Source organism: Macaca fascicularis, chromosome 8, assembly GCF_037993035.2.
Source record: "Macaca fascicularis isolate 582-1 chromosome 8, T2T-MFA8v1.1".
Classification (NCBI taxonomy): Eukaryota; Metazoa; Chordata; class Mammalia; order Primates; family Cercopithecidae; genus Macaca; species Macaca fascicularis.
In genome coordinates, this window is record NC_088382.1 from 119,022,117 (window position 1) to 119,043,167 (window position 21,051).

The window sequence follows — 21,051 nt, forward strand, 5'->3', positions numbered from 1 at the left end:
GTTCTTTAAGAACTCTAAATCAAAACTCCATTAAACTCAAACAAAACTATTTACTACTAAAAATTAATATGTGTTGTACAGATTTTAATTAGCTCAACAGATATAGGAAACTAATAAAGAGTCAGAGCTTATGTTTTTATATATTCTACATCAAGGATTCTGAATAAGTTCTTAAAGAATAAAAATGAAATTATGTTTAGATCAATGATCTTTAAATAATTATATTAATATATTTAGGCACTTTCGTTTTAGCAGTTGTAATTTCACAAGGTTTCAAGTATATCTTTCCCTAAGGAATAGAGGCTCCATCTCAATTCAAAATTCCAAGTTTGAAAGCATTTTACTTTCCAGTTGAATGTAATATTAATCATTTCAGTTCTTCAGTTAAATGAAGACATTTAGAACATAAGTAATGAAATGCTATATTAATCTTTTTAAAGACTTTCATAGACTAAACCAATATTTGCTAAACCAACTAAACTAAACCAACATTTGCACTTGTTTATAAAAGGAGGAGTTTATTAGAGGTAGAGATTACTATTATTTGCGTGTTCTATGTTCTCCTATAGGCACAAGCATTATTCCATTTCAGAAGAAACGACTGACTCATATGTCTGGGTGGATGGCTCTGATTCCAAATGCAAAACACATTAACTGGTATTTTAAAGGTGTGGATCACATAACCAACATTTCATATACATCAACATTCTATGGATTTAAGGTAAAAATATTTATCTTCTAATGATTATAATTGCTTATTACCCAAACACAGCCTACATCCTCATACTTACTCACACACATTGTCAGGCCAGAGGGACCTTTTATCACAAATTGACCTGTTGAAATCCTGCACATTCTTCACAAACCCTTCTGAATCTAAGAAGTAAGCAAAAAAAAAAAAATTCATTTGAGAATCAGAAGTAAGCAATCTTTCTGCCACATTGCTGTAGTACTAAGCTTATTCCTCTGTCATTATTACCATGATAATAACTTACCTTTACTGAGTGTTTATGATATCTCAGGGATCAGCAGTTAAGAACTTTATTTTTTATATCATGAAATAGATCAACCATACCTGAGGTCAAGTGTTAGAGACCAGCCTGACCAACATGGTGAAACCTTGTCTCTATTAAAAATACAAAAAAAAAAAAAAAAAAAAAAAAAGCCAGGTGTGGTGATGGGCACCTGTAGTCCCAGCTACTTGTGGAGACTGGGGCAAGAGAATCGCTTGAACCCAGGAGGCAGAGGTTTCAGTAAACCAAGATCACCCTACTGTACTCCAGCCTGGGCAATAGAGGGAGACTCCATCTCAAAAAAAAAAGCCACTACCTAACTCTATCTAAATCTAACATTCTGTGAATATTTACTTTCTAATTTATATTAAAAAAAGGTAGATGAAGTGGAAGCCCTATGTATTATTTACTGTCATCTCATTTCCTATTCTCCACCTCTAATGGTAGCCAGTATCCTGAATTGGATGTTTTCCATCTTATACATGTTCTTCCACTTATACTACACATTTGTGCAGCATTGTTTTAAATATTTTTAAACATTATAGAAATAAAATATTGTCTACAATTGTATCTGTCAATTTTTTAAATAAAATATTTTCTAAATGTATGCATATATACATACATCACATATATATGTGTGTATGCATATATATACACTATACATGTGTATACTTAATGTATATGTGTATATATATACATACACACAGGAGAGAGAGATCCTTTCATTGCCTTAGTGACAGAACTAGCATTATTGTCATAGATATGTAAAATGTTAATAAACAAAATAGAAATTCAAGACAAAAAACAAACTAAAGCCAAAACTTTTAAATCTTAACATAATATAGGGGCTAACTATATATCATTAAAATTAATGTGTCATATGAAGAATATTAACATACAAGTGACATTTTTCTGCAAACTTTTATAGGAAGAAGACTATGTAATTATATCACATAACTTCACTCAAAATCCTGATATGTTTAATATTATTGATATGAGGAATGGTTCCTCAAATCCATTGAATTGGAATACTAGCAAGAATGGAGACTGGCACCTTGAAGCAAACACTAGTACTCTATATTATTTGGGTATGTGTCATTAGGCAGAAGTGATATTTTATCTGATGCTTTGTCTAAAGGAAGAGAAAAATTGCTTAATAAGCAAATGTGTTGTACAGTGCTTAATATATATAAGATTCAATAAATGTTTGCTGAATGGAAAAACTGGAGAAAAAAATTATTCTTGAAAAGGATTTGAGTTGAATTAAGAACTTTCATTTTATGTTGAAGGTGACACCAGCATGCTTACACATTGACAGTTTTATTTCATAGACTTAGAGAGAATGAATACAATGGAAGCTGGTATATATTTTGTTTCCATTTTTATTATTTAATTATTTGGAAAATTAAAATATGTAAGAATAAATTTTAGTTAAATTCTAAAACATTCATTTTTATCAAAATATTTGACTATGTATGTCTTTATAATATGTACATCATCAGAATTTCTCCACATCTCTTCCATACATATGAATTATAATTCAAGTTACTACCTAAAGAACATTTTCCAAAATGCCATAATTTTGTTTACATTCAAGTACTTTGGTCACTATGTTCATTTAACCCATTTTTACTTTTTACTTCACTTTCAGTGTCAGGAAGAAATGACCTTCATCAGAGTCAGCCCATTTCTGGGAACCTGGACCCTGATGTGAAAGACGTTGTTATTAATTTCCAAGCTTACTGTTGTATTCTCCAGGATTGCTTTCCTGTACATCCCCCATCAAGAAAACCAATTCCCAAGAAGCGACCAGCCATGTATAAGTATATAGGCCTTTTGTAGTTGATACCCTCCAATATCTCTTAACATAATCCTTTTCACATGTCACTCCTGGGTGAAACAATAATGCTTTACTTCTGCACAATGTCTTGTAGGTTACAAAGTACTTTCACACTCATTGCTTTGCTTGAGCCTTACAAAAACCTTCATAAGAAAATGAAAAAGTCTTACAAAAATTACGTGTGAAAGTTACTGGTAACCTCACAGTTGCAGAATGTTAGATTTAGATTATTAGACCTGGCCCAATTCCCTTATTATATAGATGAGAAAGCTGACACCCAGTGAACATAGGTGCATTACCTGAGATCACAGAGCTCACTGATGCATATCCAGTACAGCACCAGAAACTAAGTCTCCTTGAGAATCCAATGCTTTCTTAGCAGGTGCTGTCTCTAGAATAACCACCGTGGTCAAATTTCATAATAGAACTTAGTTAATTTTCTTTCAAATATATTTTAATTCTTCTAGTTAAAAACAATATTTCTATCTTTGTAACTTATGTAGCTCTTTACCTTTATTTCTCATGTGAAGCATCACTTTCTACCTTGTATTAGAGTAATTACTGGACATGATGGTACTAGTACATTCAGTATTAGTCTTTAAGACCCTGAAAGGCATCATCCTAATTTGATGTATATTTGCATCCCTTATGGACAATACTACTGATAAAAAATCATGATGATGCTAAAAGCTAACATTTAGTGAGCACTGAATAGCCCACTACTGTGTAACAAGTACAACTCAATGATAATTATTAGATGAATTACATTTCAAAATAAATAGATACTGTAGTAGTTATTGTACAAAAGAACAAAAATTGAATTTGTTTATATATTCATTAAACCACTAAAAAAATTACTGAGTATCCACTATGTGCCAGGCATTTTTGATTCAATTATAAACAACATAGATGTGATCTCTGATCTCATTATACTCATATTCAATCCAAAGAGATGACAAAACAAGCAAATAAACAAACAAAAAGGTAAACAGAAGATAAAGTATGTAAGTGTGAGTTGCAATAAATGTTATAAAAAGAATGGATATGGGGCTTGGACAGAGAGCAATATGGCAGGGACGGCCTTTGGGTGGGGTGGTTAGGAACACCCTTAAGGAGGGGTTATTCCAACTGCAACCCAAAGGATGAAGAAGAGCTTGCTGAGTGAAGGGTGGGAGAGACCTAGGGAGCAACTTGTGCAGGTGCCCTGACATAGAAAGGGTGTGGCATGTCCAAGAATGGAGAGAGAATCATCAAGGCCCTTATGCATTCTAAGGTAGATATAATTATTAAATATTTAATTAACATTTATTATGACTACTATAACAGATTTAGATTGCTCTAGGCCAGAATGTGATAAAGGTAAATTATGATAAACTATGTATATATGCCATGGTATAGTTTTTCTTTCTTCCCACAGTATGAATTTTCCCTACTGGAAATAGTTATAATTGGATTGATTAATTTGTATTATTCAACTAGCTATGAATAATACAAAACAAAACAGTATCTTGACCCAGAAGTGCTACCTCAGGATTAAAACAGAAGGCTCAAGCTATATAACTTAATGCTTACTTTAAGTGGGCTTTGTTGATCGTACAATGAGAAATAAGAAGAAGGGGAATACATAACATGATTATTGATAGTGAGTGATGGTATGGATAAGAATGAAAGGCTATGATTGTGAATGTTTTCCAGTGGGAAAATATCACCAATTTTATAATAATATCCTTCAAAAAATTTGCATTAAAAGGTATTTTCTAGAAGGAATAGTGATGAAAACTGAAGGCTGTCTGTCCTCCCATGCACTTTACAAAATTATTTCAATTTAATCTAGCCTTCACTTTGGATACAGATCTGCCACCCCCATCCCAGGCCAGGGGCTTAATGGCGTTGGTGCATCCCTGTCAATTCAGAGACTATTCTTCTACACCTTTTTTCACAGAATCTAGTGAACGATATCCTCTACCCCCACTCCCCATGAAATAGCCCATGTGTCAAAGGTCTTTAAAAGGACAAAGCATGCATTTCTTTTTTCTTCTCCACCATGTAAAATCTTATGGGGAAATGGAATGGTTTACATTTTAGACAAAATTAGGGCATATCACAACAAGTCGTAATTCACAGAAGTATTTCTCTTCTCTTTTCAGTTTATGGTCAAATGATTCTTTTTGGCAATCATCACAAGAAAATAATTATACTGTACCTCACCCAGGGGCAAATGTGATTATACCTGAAGGTAAATACATAAACACAAAAGAATAAAATGTTTGTTTTATGTAATATTAACACTATGGCAGGGTAGATGTCACAGTTAGGTTTCCACTTTTATCAGCACACTTTGGTGAAAGAGCAAATGTGAAGAAGTGGACTCTATTAATGCATCCCGGATTCTAAACCTAGCCTTCTGGGGTTTCTGTGGATTTAAACCTGACCATTAATTAATAAGAGTAGAATTTCTGGGAGAGAGAGGAATCAGGTATTATATGAAAAGACATTTAATAAACTTACTCAAAACTAGGACTCACTGATAAGCTTGTCAATGTTTTGCTATAGGTTGTAGTTTATGGACATTTCCATGGACTATGTTATATTTCTTAAAGTATTGTTTTATAGGAACATGGATTGTAGCTGACATAGATATGCCATCAATGGAAAGACTCACTATTTGGGGGGTTCTAGAACTGGAAGATAAATATAATGTAGGAGCTGCAGAATCTTCTTACAGAGAAGTTGTTTTGAATGCTACCTACATATCACTGCAGGTAAGAATGAGGGCCTTATAGTTTATATCTTTATTAATCTAATTCTAAGATGTATATTTACTCAAATAATAAGAAGGAAGCATATTCAATTGGTGTGAATAAAAAGTACAACTGGCTCTAGCCCATTAAATGTGAGTCTCAGGTAAGTCCAGTATATTTCTGTTCTCCTTTAAATTACGAACTAAACATTTCTTAGGAGTAGTTATTATGGGATTCTTAAGTTTGCAGTTAGCCCAGTTTCAATTCTGCATAGAATATCTGTGTCATTATGAGGTCAGGCTAAACCAACAGCTTGTTCCAACAAAGAGTCCTAGGAGTTCCGAAAAAATTAAAAGAATTTAAGCCTTTTGTTTTTTAAAGAAAACAAACAGTATTTAAAAAAAACCCAAAGAGATATAAATGGAATTATGAAAGCAAGAGAAAATAAATCAAAATGTTACAGTTATTCAGAACAATCCCCACATTCCTTGTAAACCCCCGATGGTCTTGAACCTGTACCAGCTTAATCAGCTCGATTGTTCTGTCAGTCTTGTAATATTGTTTATGAAAAAGAATAGCTTAGCCAAAAAGCTATTAAGCATCATTAAAATAATAAGTAGTTAGAATTATTATTATTTCTTTGAGAGAAGGAATAAAGTCCAGAAACTTAGTTATTAATATTTTTAAAGTGCATCATATTTTGATTAGATGAAAGGCTTTAAGGTAAATTAAAGTTACAACTGATCTTTACCTCATTGTTTTTTAGTTGGGTAACCATGGGTAAGTTATTTGACCTCTTTCATCATTAGTTTTCTCACCTGTGAAATAACGATAATAATACTAATTCATGATTTTGGTGTAAAGAAAGGTTAAATGATATAATATATGTGAAGCCTTACACATTATGCGTGTTGGAAATAGCAAGCATTTAATGATAGCTGTTAGTATTAACAATGACGACTCATAAATGGCATAGCTTGGGTGTAAGCGTGAAGAGTATATCTTACGTATGGGATATTACGTTCAAATACATTATGGTCTGTTCAAACACCACTAGTTTAAGTCTTATGAAATCTCAGTTTTAGGTCTGCTTCTGTCCATAAGTAGATATTGAATTTGACCTTTGAAAAATCATTTAAACTGCCTATCCAAAAGTGAAATTAAAGTCACTTCCAGTTATAATGCTGTTCTTTATATAACAAAACTCATTCCTTTTTACTAGGGGAGACTTCCAGTGACTTCTTAATTTCTTTTTTATGGGTGGATTTTTTTTTCCTGGTCAATTTTTAAGTATTAACAATTTTCTGCTTTATTTCAGGGAGGTAGATTAATCGGTGGCTGGGAAGATAACCCTTTTAAAGGAGACTTAAAGATTGTTCTGAGAGGAAATCATACTACCCCAGACTGGGCTCTTCCAGAAGGACCAAATCAAGGGGCAAAGGTCTTAGGTGTGTGTCTACAGATACCAGAAGTGTCACATCTGTTTTGAGAATCTACTTTAAAATATATGGCACTAAAGTACCTATCAGTTCACAATGATAAATACTTTATCATAATAAGTACTTCTGATATAAAAGTGTCAGAAGCTTTTACAGAAATTTATTTTTATTTACAAAGGGTTATAGAAGTGGCAGAGATTTTTAGAATTAAATCACATCACATTTCACCAGGTAGAAACAGATATAAATGTGCATATTTTAAACCAAAATGTAATTTATTACAAAACTAATATTAACAAATCTCTGTGTGTGTATATTATTTTTCCAATCTGGTTTTCTTCATACAGTTTTCTTTATGTAAGCAAAACTATGTTTCACATTTTTTCACTTTAAAAGGTAACTTTCCTACACATTATTCCATTTATAGTATTAATAAATAATCTGTGGATCAGTTGACTCTGCAATCAATTACCCAATCACAGCTATTGCTGAGATTTAATTTCCCAGTTGCATTGGTGTACTGTGGATATTCTTATTTGAGCTCGGAAAGCAAATGGCTTGAAAGAGTTTAACCTGGTCACAATTAAGAACTGTTTATATGAATGGTACTGCATATTTATTTAGGAGACACCTATAAGCATGTGCTACCATTGTTTTACTGTACGATTTCTAAAACTGACACCAAGTAAATAAGGGGCTAAAAACTGCTTGAGATTGAATTAGCTCACCATTCACAAATGTCCTGAAGCAGACAAATTCAATCTTTAAAAAAATTACATGTTTTAATTTCAAAAGTAATATATTAAACAACATAGAACAATATCAAGAAAACATATCTGTAAAGAATATACATCTTTCTAATTCTCTTTTAAGGACACTAGCATTAGTTAAAATTTTTTGTGTGTCTTCCTATGTTTTTATCTAGGATGCCTATATTCATATTACATATACTGATTTGTGGTGATAGTATTGTTCCTTTCATAAAACATGGTCAAACTAAGTATATAATTATGCAATTTTCTTTTCTCAGTGAACATATTATGATAATCTTTCCTGATTAAAATGTACAGATAAAACTCTTTTTTATAGCCTATTATTCTACAGTATTAGTATATTAAACTTTATTCCATCCTTTTCCTTTTGATGTATATTTGGATTAATTCCAGTTTCCTCATGTTTCTAAATATTACTGTGGTAAGCATCTTCATTCATGTACTCTTGTATACTGGCTTTAATGTCTATGAGCCAGAGTTCCAGAAGTGGGTTAAAGGGTCAAAGTCTTCTTACATGGCTCCAAGCAGAGAGCACCAATTCATTCCTTTCATTCTAAAATGTTTAATCACATAATAAAATATATCAATGAACATTTTCATTTTATACTAGCACCTAACTCAGTACTGTGTGGTGAATAAATAGGAGTGTGCTTTTCTTCTTTAGGGGTGTTTGGTGAGCTAGATCTTCATGGAATTCCACGTTCAATATATAAAACTAAGCTCTCAGAAACTGCAGATGCAGGTTCCAACGTCCTGTCTCTGATGGATGCTGTGGATTGGCAGGTAGAGAAAATAATTATGTAATGGAACATGAATATATACAGTGGGTCAGCTGAAAAAATGTCTGTTCTACTCTCATGGGCATTCATTTTATCATGTATTTAGCCAGATGAAAAATGGGTATTTTGCAATAAGCTTGCAAAAATTGACCTGATAGGAGGCATTTAAAAATTGTGGCTTCAATGGTCCTTTAAAACAAATAGAGAACATTATGTCTGTGTGCATATATACATATGTATGTATATTGTATTTATATATATTTTATGACTATATATTATATATATACATTTTATGACATATATGACTGTAGATTAGTCATATAATATATGACTTATATATTATGTATATAGAAGCTAATATATAATATATAAGTCATAAAAATGCATATAAATTAGTCATATTTTATATTAATATATGTCATATAAGAAAAATATGAATATTTTTGGATAAAATTAAAATGACTATTAGTCATTGAAATGTATATATAATATATTAGTCATATTTTATAGTAATGTATATTAGTCATAAAAGAAGAATATGAACATTTTTGGATAAAATTATTTATTATAAATTCTTACAAAACAGAAAATGGAATTATTTAAAATATATTTTATTATCTTGGTTACCTCTTCACTTCTAATTTATGATTTTACATGTTAAGAATTTGAAAAGAAAACAAATTCTGACACCCAATGATATCCATATACTGCCTGTGTTAAATGAGATCTTTTAATAAAGTATAAATGGTAGCAATTCTCATCTCTACTGTGCTCATAAACCATGCACAAGCCATAGAGTCCACATGTTTTAAAATACAGTTTTTAATGTCAAAAAGTTAGAGAAATGAATGGATTTCATCTCCAAGCTCTCAGATCTCAGCCAGTTTCTTTCTGGTGAGAACAAGCTTTAGACTCACAGAACAAAGGGAGCCTTAGTTTGAGCAAATCAATGCAAATCATCAAAACATTTGGGTTTGCTCTCTTAGTGTAGTTTATAATGGGTAAATAGAAAGAGGGTTTATTGAGAAGTATTATGATCTATTTGCAATATGTTTTTATTTGCGATAGTTCTGGTGTGATTACTTTTTAAAGAGAATAATTAAGTGATTTTGATATCCTTATTATTTATCCAATTAATACTGTCTGCAAATTTTGTATCAAAGTAATATTTAACCAAGTGTCACACGTTTTTCTAGGCATTCGGGATTTAGTGGTGAAGAAATTTGTCCAAGCTATAACAGAACTTCCTTTGGAGTGGGAGAGTCAGATACTAAATGAACAAATAAATATCTATTAATTTCAGATAATGTGCATGATGAAGGAAATAAAACAAGTAGTGTGATAGAGACTGCCATGGCAAAGAGTAGCAGATAACATTGAATATTCCAGAGACGGTCTTTGTCAAGGGTACATCTGAGAAGAGATTTGGATGATAAGGAGGAGCTCAATATACAAAGTTCTAGGACTTAGCCTTGCCCTTTAACTTTTCTCAGGCTTTTCTGCCTTTCGGAAATAACAAGTGAGAGTTAATTGTACTAAACAAACAAACAAAAAACTAGGGAAAAAAATTCAACTCTTAATAATATTGTCCTGATCAGTTCTTAATAAAAATGTGAGTATGTTTGCTTTGATGTCTTTACTTTTTTAGAAAGGTATATTGCTGTGATTTTACTAAACGGCTGAGTTAAAGTTAAGAAAATGCTCAGATAATTCAAAATTTATAATTCTTAATATCAAACACAAGCATATATATTTTAGAGACTTTAATGTACTGTTTATTCTTTCTGATAATACCGTAATTGCCAATGAGATATAAATTAAATTTGAATTATTTAATAATGATATCAAGAAATATAAACCCATTTTTAAAATTGTTCTCAAATTTGGCACTTGAATTTTTCTAAGGAGGGAGAAGAGATTGTGATAACAACCACAAGCTATGATTTCCACCAGACAGAAACAAGAAGTATCGTTAAAATCCTGCATGATCATAAAATTCTCATTCTTAATGATAGCCTTTCCTATACTCACTTGGGTAAGTGGATGCTTTTTAATCAAATAGATATATAATTGTATTGAAAGATTCACATTTTCTCTGTAATTATAATTCTTTGATAAAACATGTCACAAATATGTTAAAGGAGCATTTTATTCAGATTGGCAATGATACCCAGTGAGCGCTGCTCTTTCTCTGTTGGTTACCGATAGTCCCCGCTATGTGCTTTCATTCATTCAGCAAATATTCAGCAAAGACCTAGTGTATGACATTTTATAGGGTAAGGTTCAACACTTTCTGTTTAAAGCAAGCTTCTAGGTGATTCTTGTTCACACTGAAATTTGAGAATCCTTTATCCAAAAGCCTTGTTGTCCTAAACTGTTTCATGGATATAGTCTTTAGTGGTAAATGCATTTAGACAAGTAACAATGGAAAGATAAAACTATAATTGTTGAAGAAAGAAGGAATAAGCATGATCTGAAGATGAGTTTTCCACTTACAGGAGCAGGGCCTTCCCAGCACTCCAGCCTTTCCCCATTTGGCATGGTACCTTCATCCAAATCTCAGGAAGTGGGAGCAGACAGTAGTGTAAAGTTAGAAAATCCTTTCAGATGCCCCTGATGCTCACATGAACTCCAGATGCAAGACAGCATGATAGACTAGCAGACATTTGACTTGCATGAAAAAGAAACTGAAAAGAACTTCTTAAAGCAGTACTTTGATAGAAGTGCATGTGTCTATAATTCTGTATCATATATTTTCTTTAAATCTAAAGAAAAGTTTTGTTTGAAAAATGTTTCATTGTAATTAGTTGTAAAACAGTTGGTTTTTGAAGTTTGACATTATAGATTCTTTCATTTAAAATATCAAGCATTATTCTCTGTTTGAAATGCACCTGCTTGTCTTAAAGTTTTGAATAACATTTTGTAAAATGTGGCATGTAATCTAGGTTATGTTTTGCAAATTGTTAAGATGTAAATGTACAGATGGTATTGGATATGCTACTACCTATTGATAAAGAATCTTGTGGTTGATATAAAATATGCCACAGAGAAAGTGGAACAAACCAAGGTTTAGGTGGCGGGAGTGTTAATTGCCATGCGTTGTTGATTCTCCTCCTAGCTTTGGACAAATTCTTTTACTTCTCTATATTTCCTCATCTATTAAAATTACAATACACTTCTCAATTTGCCATACAACAGGGTTTTCATGTGTAATTTGAAGTGATTATATACTACCTTCAAGATTTGTTAAGTAGTAACTTTATACTTGCTGATGATAATAATAATTTTGATGTAAATAGAGGAAATATTTTTGGTTATATTTCATTTTATAAATATGAATATCATAATATCAGACTGCCATCTATATATGTTTAAACATGTAAATCTAATAATTCATGCATTCATGTTGAATTTTGGCTTATTAGAAAGCTGTTTAGCATATGAACTGCAAAGGAACTAGTAAAGACAGATATTTCTCAGCACTGGCAATAATCTAGCTGCCTTTACGCTGCAGCTGAAAAATACCATGTCCCTGGAACTGGTGAGAGCTACATGTTAGCAGCTGATGTTGGGATACTGAGTAGGAACATCAAAATAATTGGTGAAGATTACCCAGGTTGGTCCGAGGACTCTTTTGGAGCACGCATACTGGTTGGCTCATTCACTGAAAACATGATGACATTTAAAGGTTAGTATAAATTCAGTTTATTTTTCTAAATGAGCTATAACATGATCTCATCTATATTTAGTCAGCTCTTACATAATTCTCACTTTTTAAATAAGATTATGTGGGAAAATAAAACATAAAAAGTGATTATGTAGCCCAGGTGTTACCTTCCAAGTAAATTCTCTTAAATTACTGCTTTTACTTTTATCTTCACAGACAAAATGAATTATCAAATTAACAATGACCTTCGGTAACAGCTAGACCAGTCTTTCACCTAACAGAGATAATTTTATAATAAGTACCGCAGATCATTTGTTGCTTTTGTTTTGGTTTAAGGAAAATTTCAAGCATACACCAAAAATAGAGAAAACAATATAATGAACCCCAGTGTACTAATCACCCGCTTCAACGATGATCAGCTTTGGCCAATCTTGTTTCACCTACACCTCCATCCACTTTCTACATGCTCCTGGATTGTATTGAAGCAACCACACATTATATCATCTAGAAGTATTTTAGTGTGTAACTGTAAGACATTGTAGAAAACATCAACAAATATCAGACCTAAAAATGTTAATTTCTTAATAATAATTTCTTATCAAATGATAGTTCAAATTTCCCCAGTATCCTCCTTCCTTTCCTCCTTCCCTTCCTTCCTCCCTCCCTCCCTTCCTCCCTTCCTCCATCCTTCCTTCCTTCCTTCCATCCATCCTCTTGTTTCAAATAAGGATCTAAATAAGATCCACATTTCAACTGGTTATGAATCTTAAATCTCTGATTCATTCCTCTCTCCTTGCATTTTATCTATAAAAGAAGTTGGTCCTCTAATTCTGTGGAGTTTCCAACATTCTGGAATTTAGTGATTGCATTCCTGAAATTTAACTTGTTCTCGTTTCCCTGTATTTCCTATGCCTAGGCGATCTAAAACTAGAGGCTTCAGGCTCAATTTTTAGGCAAGAATTATGCCAGACAGCGTGTCTCAGGCCTGTAATCCCAGCACTTTGGGAGGCCAAGGTGGGAGGACTGCTTGAGGCCAGGAGTGTGAAATCAGCCTAGGCAACAACCCAATTGCAAAAAAAAAGGAAAAGGTACAGTTGGTAGTGTATTTTTCCATCAGTAAATACATAATGTATGATTGTTTCTCTTCTTACAATGCTAATAGCTACTAATTAACATTGCCTAGATTCATTAAATCATTAAGATTTAAAATTTCCTCCTCATTTATAATGAAGAAAATCTCCTCTAAACAACCATTTGACTGCACTGAAAAATACTTCATATAGGAAATACAGGAAAAAATGCTTGATTTTTCCTCATATTGACTAGGTTTCAAAATAATATGTTTGTTCCCAAGCATCCTCCAAAGGTGACAGGGAGTTTTTGGTTTGTTGTTAGTATCATTATGTGCTCCTGGGTCAAAACATATTTGACCTGTTCAAATCCATTGTGATTGTTAATCTGATTAATACTCAGAATGCTCCTTTATTGACTTTCAGAACCTTTTCATGTTGATGCCTGTCTTCTTGACATGAGTTAATTTTCTAAGCCTCTTTACTTTCTGATACGGGAAGCACATACTGTAATTTTTTTCTAAGACTGGAACTCAATTGTTCCTCCAAGTAATTCTGGTTCTTTTTATTGGAAGATGTTATTTGGATCCCACAATCTGGGTACTAGGACTAGAGCATCCATTCTTGATTTGAACTGTTGCTGCAGGTACTCACTTGTTCAAAACACTGCCTATTTCATTTTGCAATGGATCTATTCTAGAAAATCTTTATATTGAGAAAACAGCAATCTCGCTACAGCCTCTACTTGTTGTTCATAATCTGCCAGAGGAAGTTTAACTGATGATGATGGTGCTGCTGCTGCTGCTAATGATGGTGATGGTAATGATGATCATGACACAAGATCACGGGCACTGTGCTAGGCATTAAACACGTACTATCTCGTTTAATCCTCATAATGTTATGGCATAAATATTATCCCTCTTTTAAAGATGAAGAAACAGATGAATAAAGGGGTACAGTTGCTTTGATCTTGAATATTAATCTGTGTCTTTCTCACTTCAAATTCGGTGAAGAACCCTGACAGTCTTTCCTTGCTCCTATATATTGTTTTGTGATGTGAGTAAAGATAACATATCTGTGGCTTTTGTAAGCCCAGGTGGTTTATAGTAATCATGTCTTCTCTATCATTATCTCAATTTTTCATATCTTTTCAACCATGTATATAAGAATTGGCTCATGGATTTCAAGGTAGGCTTTCTCTTCTAGTACAAAATAACTCTTCTCCAACACATTCTATTAAGTATCATTTTTTGAACAAATAATATTCTCTTTGGTTATTTTCCAGCCATGAATTCCTGGGCCTCAGTTTTTTTTTTTTTTTTTTAACTACATGATAGAGATATAAAAGTTCCTAACTCACAGGGTGCTTTGTGAGAATTAAACCCCATATTGTCTGTTATGCATTTAGTGCAGCACTTGACACAGAGCAATCTCTCATCGATTGTTATTGCTGTTATTAGTAGTCTGTAAAATTACCCTTTGTCACCTCGATGGTACTTATAAGCTGACCAGCAGATAATTGGCAACACATATTCTGAAAGAGATTATAAAAGATAATGCCCTTAAAAGCTCTTTATGGCATCAAAAGGGAAATGTAAGGTAAATTATATCTTATGCCTTATGCCATACATTCTTAATTCGAAAATATCACCCCCCACCCCAGGAGGAAACACTTAGTTCTGGGGGTGGGGGCAAAAAACATAGGTATTACAATGGTTTGTGGTCCTCCAAAAGGCCACTGTACACTAACAGATATATGGTATATATGCGTTATTAAAATTTTGTGGGAGAGTGCAGGCTATTAAGAAAAAAAATGTTGAAAAGGGCTATTTGTGAGTACAATGAAAAGAGGTCTGAGAAATACTACTTCTTCTGGATTAAAGGAGCAAAGAATAACTAATGATTTTTTCATGAAAAATTTGAACTTTGTGTAGCTTTTCAAAAATGTTTTATTCCAACTGTTTTAAGAAAAACAAATTTTAAATCTTTCCCTACCTTAGGAAATGCAAGAATAAATAATGTGGAATTTTATCACAGTGGTCAAGAAGGCTTCAGGGATAGCACAGATCCAAGATATGCTGTAACGTTTCTTAACCTAGGACAGGTTTGTGCTTTATTTTTAATTTTGTGTATATTAAAAATACGTAAACTATTTTTATTTTCACGTGACTTCTAAATGGCCACATCTTATATTAGCTAAAATTATAATCTAATATAATAAAACTTTCTTGGCATTAACTTTTTAGACCTATATATGTAGGATTTGATTCCATCCATATTGTGTACTTATTTAAGGCCAGTAAAAATCACAGGAAAAGTAGTATAGAGGGTGAAAAAATTGAAGATCTATAATAGTGGTTTATATATCCACTTTATTTTGCAATGACCAAAAACATTTTTCCAAATGGTTTCTATTAAACAAAGAGAGTATTGCTCAAACTTCTCAAATGAAATGCATGTCTGATCTATGCCTCCATCAACAGTGGGAAAATAAATATTCCTAGAGGGCTGGTGATTTAAGAAAAATGAGAGACAGGATATCTCTTAGTAGAAATAAATAAATAATCTTTTAGGTTTAAATTGAAACCCCAAACCTGTTCACTGAATGGTTCCTATAGACATTTGAATAGTAACTCCTTGCCTAAAGGATTTTTTGTAATTAAAAAAAATCCCTGTCATCATGAACTATTCTTAAAAAAGTAATTTTTAGCACCTTAGCATTTTATAAGTGATAATAGGAATATAAATGCATAGAAAAGCACTTAAGAATTTTGAATCTGCATTTAAAGTAAGCATATATATTTAATATATCTAATAATAAATTCAGATACATGGAAATTTGCATATTTTATATATGGATATATTAAAGATTTATGGAGAAATCATCTTTAAGAGAAAGTGAATTGAGTATTGATGATTGATCAAGATTTACTGAAAATCATTTACTTCAATTTTTTTCTTTAAATATATTGTAATTTTATTTTTAAAATGTTCTCTGTATTCCAATGTTTTATAGATTCAAGAACACGGTTCATCCTATATTCGAGGCTGTGCTTTTCACCATGGCTTCTCTCCAGCAATTGGTGTATTTGGGACAGATGGATTGGACATAGATGACAACATAATTTACTTTACAGTGGGAGAAGGTAATATAATAATATTTTGGTCCAAATTACATGTCCTGTGGAGGCTTTCTTATCTGTAAACTCTAGAGCCATACTGCCCAATTGATCTTTCTGTGAGGATGGAAATCGTCTATATTTATGCTGTCTAATAATAGTAATTACTAAATCACATGTGTCTATTGAGCACTTGAATTATGGCTAGGAGCTGAATTGTGACTGAGGAAATGAACTTTCAATTTTAATGGTACATAATTTAATTGCACTTAATATACATTTAAATAGCCACATGTGGCTATGGCTATCATATTAGACAATATAGCCCTATAACATGGAAGAATTTTTACCAGACCACATTCTTATATGAGTTATCTAATCACTAATTATTTAAATGTAATACTCCTCACATATAAATCACAAATATTATTACAAATAAAGTTTATATACAACTTTAGACATATTATATTGATTTTTGTCAGTATAAAGTATAATAAACTTATTTAATTTATATAAAAGCTGTGGGTTTGTTAAATAAAATCTGAGATGGACCCTGTGAACCCACATATTTAACAAGCACCCCAGAAGATTCTAATTCAGGTAGTCTATTAAAGAGGGAGAGTTCATTATCAAAGAGTTCAGAGGAATCTTTCAAAAATCTAAGAGGATCATTTGTCAGGCTCAAAGTAGAAAAATAATTTTATGGAAAACCAAAAGACATTACTCATAATAGTCATTTCAAATTGACTTATGTATTTTGGAGATTTTCTTTCCTTTTTTTCTTTTTTTCTTTTTTAACAGGTATAAAAATATGGGGGAATGCCAACCAAGTCCGAGGGAATTTGGTTGCACTTTCGGTTTGGCCAGGAACCTATCAGAACAGAAAAGATTTAAGTTCAACTCTCTGGCATGCAGCAATTGAGGTAATGAGAACAAACTTATAATTATACTAACTTATAATGATATCAGTGATTGAAAAAATATAATAAAATGAGCTAACTAAAGGAGTGAATGCACTTTTAAAAAGATGATGTAAGTTTCGGTAGCCATTGGTGTATTTTTTTCTGTTGATGTCTATTGGTTTAAATAGTTCTCTTACCTCCTTTCTTCTCCAACATTATTTCAAGTTCCAGTACAGGGCCTCTTTGCTGCTAGTACTTGACTGAGTGCTTTTGGCATATTACTACTTAATTCTGAATTTAGTTTCCTCCCTAAAAATGAAAATAGACAATGAAATCTCTAAAATCCTTTTCTCATCTAAAATGGTCATGATTCTACATGCAAGGTTATTATACTTATCTGATATTACTAATTGGAACCTTCTTGTTTCCCATGAAGTTTCTTCAATTACTGTAAGTGTTTGTTTAGATATAGAGTAAGATTACAAACAAGAAAAGAGAAAGTGGAGGAGATACCTTCCTCCTGCCTTTACCTATGACATAGAATCGAAAGAAATTAAAAATAGTTACCTTTGAAAGATGGGATAAGGATTGAGTTTTTTTTTTTTTTTTTTTTTTTTGCACAACTATTAATACCTTAAGGTAAAATCTGAAAACTGAAATTTGGCACATATTTATGAGGTAAAAAATAATCTCTTTTTATCTGTTTATACATATTAAATGTCAATTCCAAATCTTTAAGGCTATTTGTGTCTTTTGAAAGAAAAGGTACTTAATTGACATTTATGAATTCATGTGACTCTATTTTAATCAAAATATTTAAAAATAAATGTGTTTAATACGATTGCAACTTTTGACTGTTTTGCTGACACCATAGGCAAGAATGATATGTGTGCTGTATGCTTCCATTTTTTTCTACTTTGACTTGGCTTATAAAATAAAATTGTTTAGTAATTACCTAACACTCATGCTAACCTACTTTGTGATTATAGCAAATGTTATGTAAACTAGTCAATGTCTCCACTGAATTTTATGATCCACTGTCATTGCCTCAGTTGTCTTTTTTAAAATAAATTAATCAAATTGGTAACAAAACATAACTAAAAAGAGCCTGTAAAAAGAGCTTGCACCTGTAATCCTAGCTACTTGGGAGGTTAAGAGGATTGCTTAAGCTTAGGAGTTTGAGACCTACCTGGGCAACATAGCGAGACCCTGTCTCAAAAAATATATATATACACACATAATTTTATATGAATATATATTTATATTAAACATATATAAATATAATATATAAATATATATTTATCACTTTTTCAGTGATCACAAATTCCTGAACAAAGTATTAACATTCTTGTTACCTTGTTATAATACTGGAACTTGTTCTGTGCCTTGTAAATTTTAAACCACATTCAGTGGATTTTGTGACTGAAATAAGAAATAATCTCTTCAATGTAGTTTTTAAATGAAGTCCAGGCTATAGTACTTAATGATGGTTTTCCACCAAGAACCTAGTGTAATTTCAGTACATCACTTGTAATTAAGTTTGAATGGGGTAAATAATAAATTAAATTTTTCCTCCTGAAAATGTAGTCATAATTAAAGGTTTTCATAAGTATATTGTCATATAATTACTCTCAATTTATATAAATGTTTACTAGCCTGATGCACAGTATTTTCTTTTAAATCATTGCACTAGATAAATAGAGGGACCAATACAGTTTTACAGAATAATGTAGTTGCTGGATTTGGAAGAGCAGGATACCGCATTGATGGTGAACCTTGCCCAGGTAAGTCTTTTAAACCACGAATTGCTAAAACTAGGAAATAACTTGTCCAAAATTGTTAAAATAAATAATTATTGTTTGTTAATTCAATATATAATATCTTTTCCTTCTGGTCACTGAAATAACTCAACAAGATAAATTATTTCAAGATAACATTGGATCTAAAAAAATAAATAGGTTTCTAAGGAAAACTTTATTTTCCCAAGTTTATGATCCCAAAACTCCAACAGCAACTTGAGTTGTTGATTTGGTTGGCATTGGGACAGTAAGTACCTCATCCCACCACCATTTTTACAAAAACAGCACTTATTATAGAGATACATGTTGACATACACCATTATTTTAACTTCTACTTTGATAGAATAAATGTTCACTATTCATATGTTAAACCTGCATGCATCAAAAAGTCAATGAACATGAACAGACACTTCTCAAATATAGATTTCTCTATATTAGATTAGTAAAAATTAAGAACTAACTGAGCATCTACTCTTTTGACAAGGCTGTAGGGAAAGCAAAACATTTACACCTTGCTGGTTGAAGGACAAAAGAGTATCATCTCTGCTTAGGGTAACATGACAACATCTACCAAAATAACACATGCATTTACCTTTGACTCAGCATTTCCACTTCTATGAATCTAGCTAACAGTTGCCTTTACAAACTTAGAAAATTATTTATGAACAAGGTTATTCATCACAGCATTGTCTGTACTAGCAGAAAACCGAAAGCCATTTGTGTCCCCCAGTGGTAGAATAGTTATATAAAGCCAGACAATGGAACACTAGACTACTCGAAGAAAGACGGCAGAAGAGTTCAATGTATTGATATGAAGAACTCTCTAGAATATTCTTAAGTGCTAACTGGAGAGTGCAAAATAGTTTATATAATACTATTTTAGGTATAATACATATAAAATATGTTTTGTGGAAGAAAGGGAAGGAATCAGAATGTATATGGTATTTGTATTTACATAGGAAAAGTATAAAAATCATAGAAAGTAATTGAGAACAAGGGAACTCAGTACTTATAATTGTATACTTTTTCAATAACCTCTATATTTTCAACCATGTAAATAAATTATTATGAGATCAAAAAAGTAAAATACATAATAAATCTGCAGACTTTACCCCTCAATAAATTTAAAGAAAGTTAAAGAAAATGGGACTTTCTCTGGGAAATGTAGGTCCCTTCCAGAATTAATTAAAAAAAAAAATCTCAGTATAGTTACTTTATAACAGCTTTATTTGGCATGATTTACATAGCATAAAATTCATCTTTTAAAAAATACACTAGTTAAAAGTGTGTTTATTTTTAAGATTCTTTGAATCAGCATTTTTTTTCTGTCAATTCAAACATTTTTAGACTTAAGCAGGTTTTATTCTTGTTCAAAATACATTTTGAAGGAATAAAAACTACTTTGTCAACATACTTAACTGATTCCTTGATATATGCTCTTGTTAAATATTTTAGTTCCCAACCACTTGAAGTGGCTTTTCTTTGACTTAAAATTTTAAAATATATAATTTCTTTACAACTTCAACAAAGTTATCCTTATGGATTTTTCAACATCAAAATGTGATCTTTGAATATGAGTATTTACTAGTATGTATAATGCTATGTAATGCATTTTTCAATGACTATGTTGATATTCCTAAATAATTGAGACTATTTATAAGGAGATTTTAGAGTTATAGCAACTGAGATATGAAACATCACAGAGGAATGAAGCATTTACGTTCCCGTAATGGTACATCAATTTATTCAATCCATCCCCCAGACAAGAGTCTGGGAAGCTCAGGATAGTGAAATACACCGGGTTCAGGGGTGAAACCCTATCTGTCCATGCATCTATTATTGTGTGACTCTAAGGGAGAGAAATGTGAAAATCTTCTTATGCAGGAAAATTATCAAAACCAGGAAGATC

At 31.8% G+C, this 21,051-nt stretch overlaps 1 protein-coding gene and 1 long non-coding RNA gene across 3 annotated transcripts in view; one reads left to right on the forward strand and one right to left on the reverse strand.

Moving 5' to 3' along the window:
- The window catches only part of PKHD1L1 (PKHD1 like 1), a 166,633-nt gene that overhangs the window by 107,326 nt on the left and 38,256 nt on the right, over positions 1-21,051 (forward strand). The window contains exons 51-63 of the mRNA XM_005563935.5: positions 570-721; positions 1,942-2,101; positions 2,665-2,836; positions 5,001-5,089; positions 5,467-5,615; positions 6,913-7,042; positions 8,471-8,589; positions 10,491-10,620; positions 12,100-12,273; positions 15,323-15,426; positions 16,339-16,468; positions 17,243-17,364; positions 19,037-19,127. Coding sequence (XP_005563992.3) covers positions 570-721; positions 1,942-2,101; positions 2,665-2,836; positions 5,001-5,089; positions 5,467-5,615; positions 6,913-7,042; positions 8,471-8,589; positions 10,491-10,620; positions 12,100-12,273; positions 15,323-15,426; positions 16,339-16,468; positions 17,243-17,364; positions 19,037-19,127 — 1,722 coding nt within the window. The remainder of the gene's footprint in view (positions 1-569; positions 722-1,941; positions 2,102-2,664; positions 2,837-5,000; positions 5,090-5,466; positions 5,616-6,912; positions 7,043-8,470; positions 8,590-10,490; positions 10,621-12,099; positions 12,274-15,322; positions 15,427-16,338; positions 16,469-17,242; positions 17,365-19,036; positions 19,128-21,051) is intronic.
- The window catches only part of LOC135964804 (uncharacterized), a 77,834-nt gene that overhangs the window by 8,770 nt on the left and 48,013 nt on the right, over positions 1-21,051 (reverse strand). For both annotated transcript variants that reach the window (XR_010577456.2, XR_010577457.2), the window contains exon 2: positions 792-876. This is a non-coding gene — a long non-coding RNA (uncharacterized lncRNA). The remainder of the gene's footprint in view (positions 1-791; positions 877-21,051) is intronic.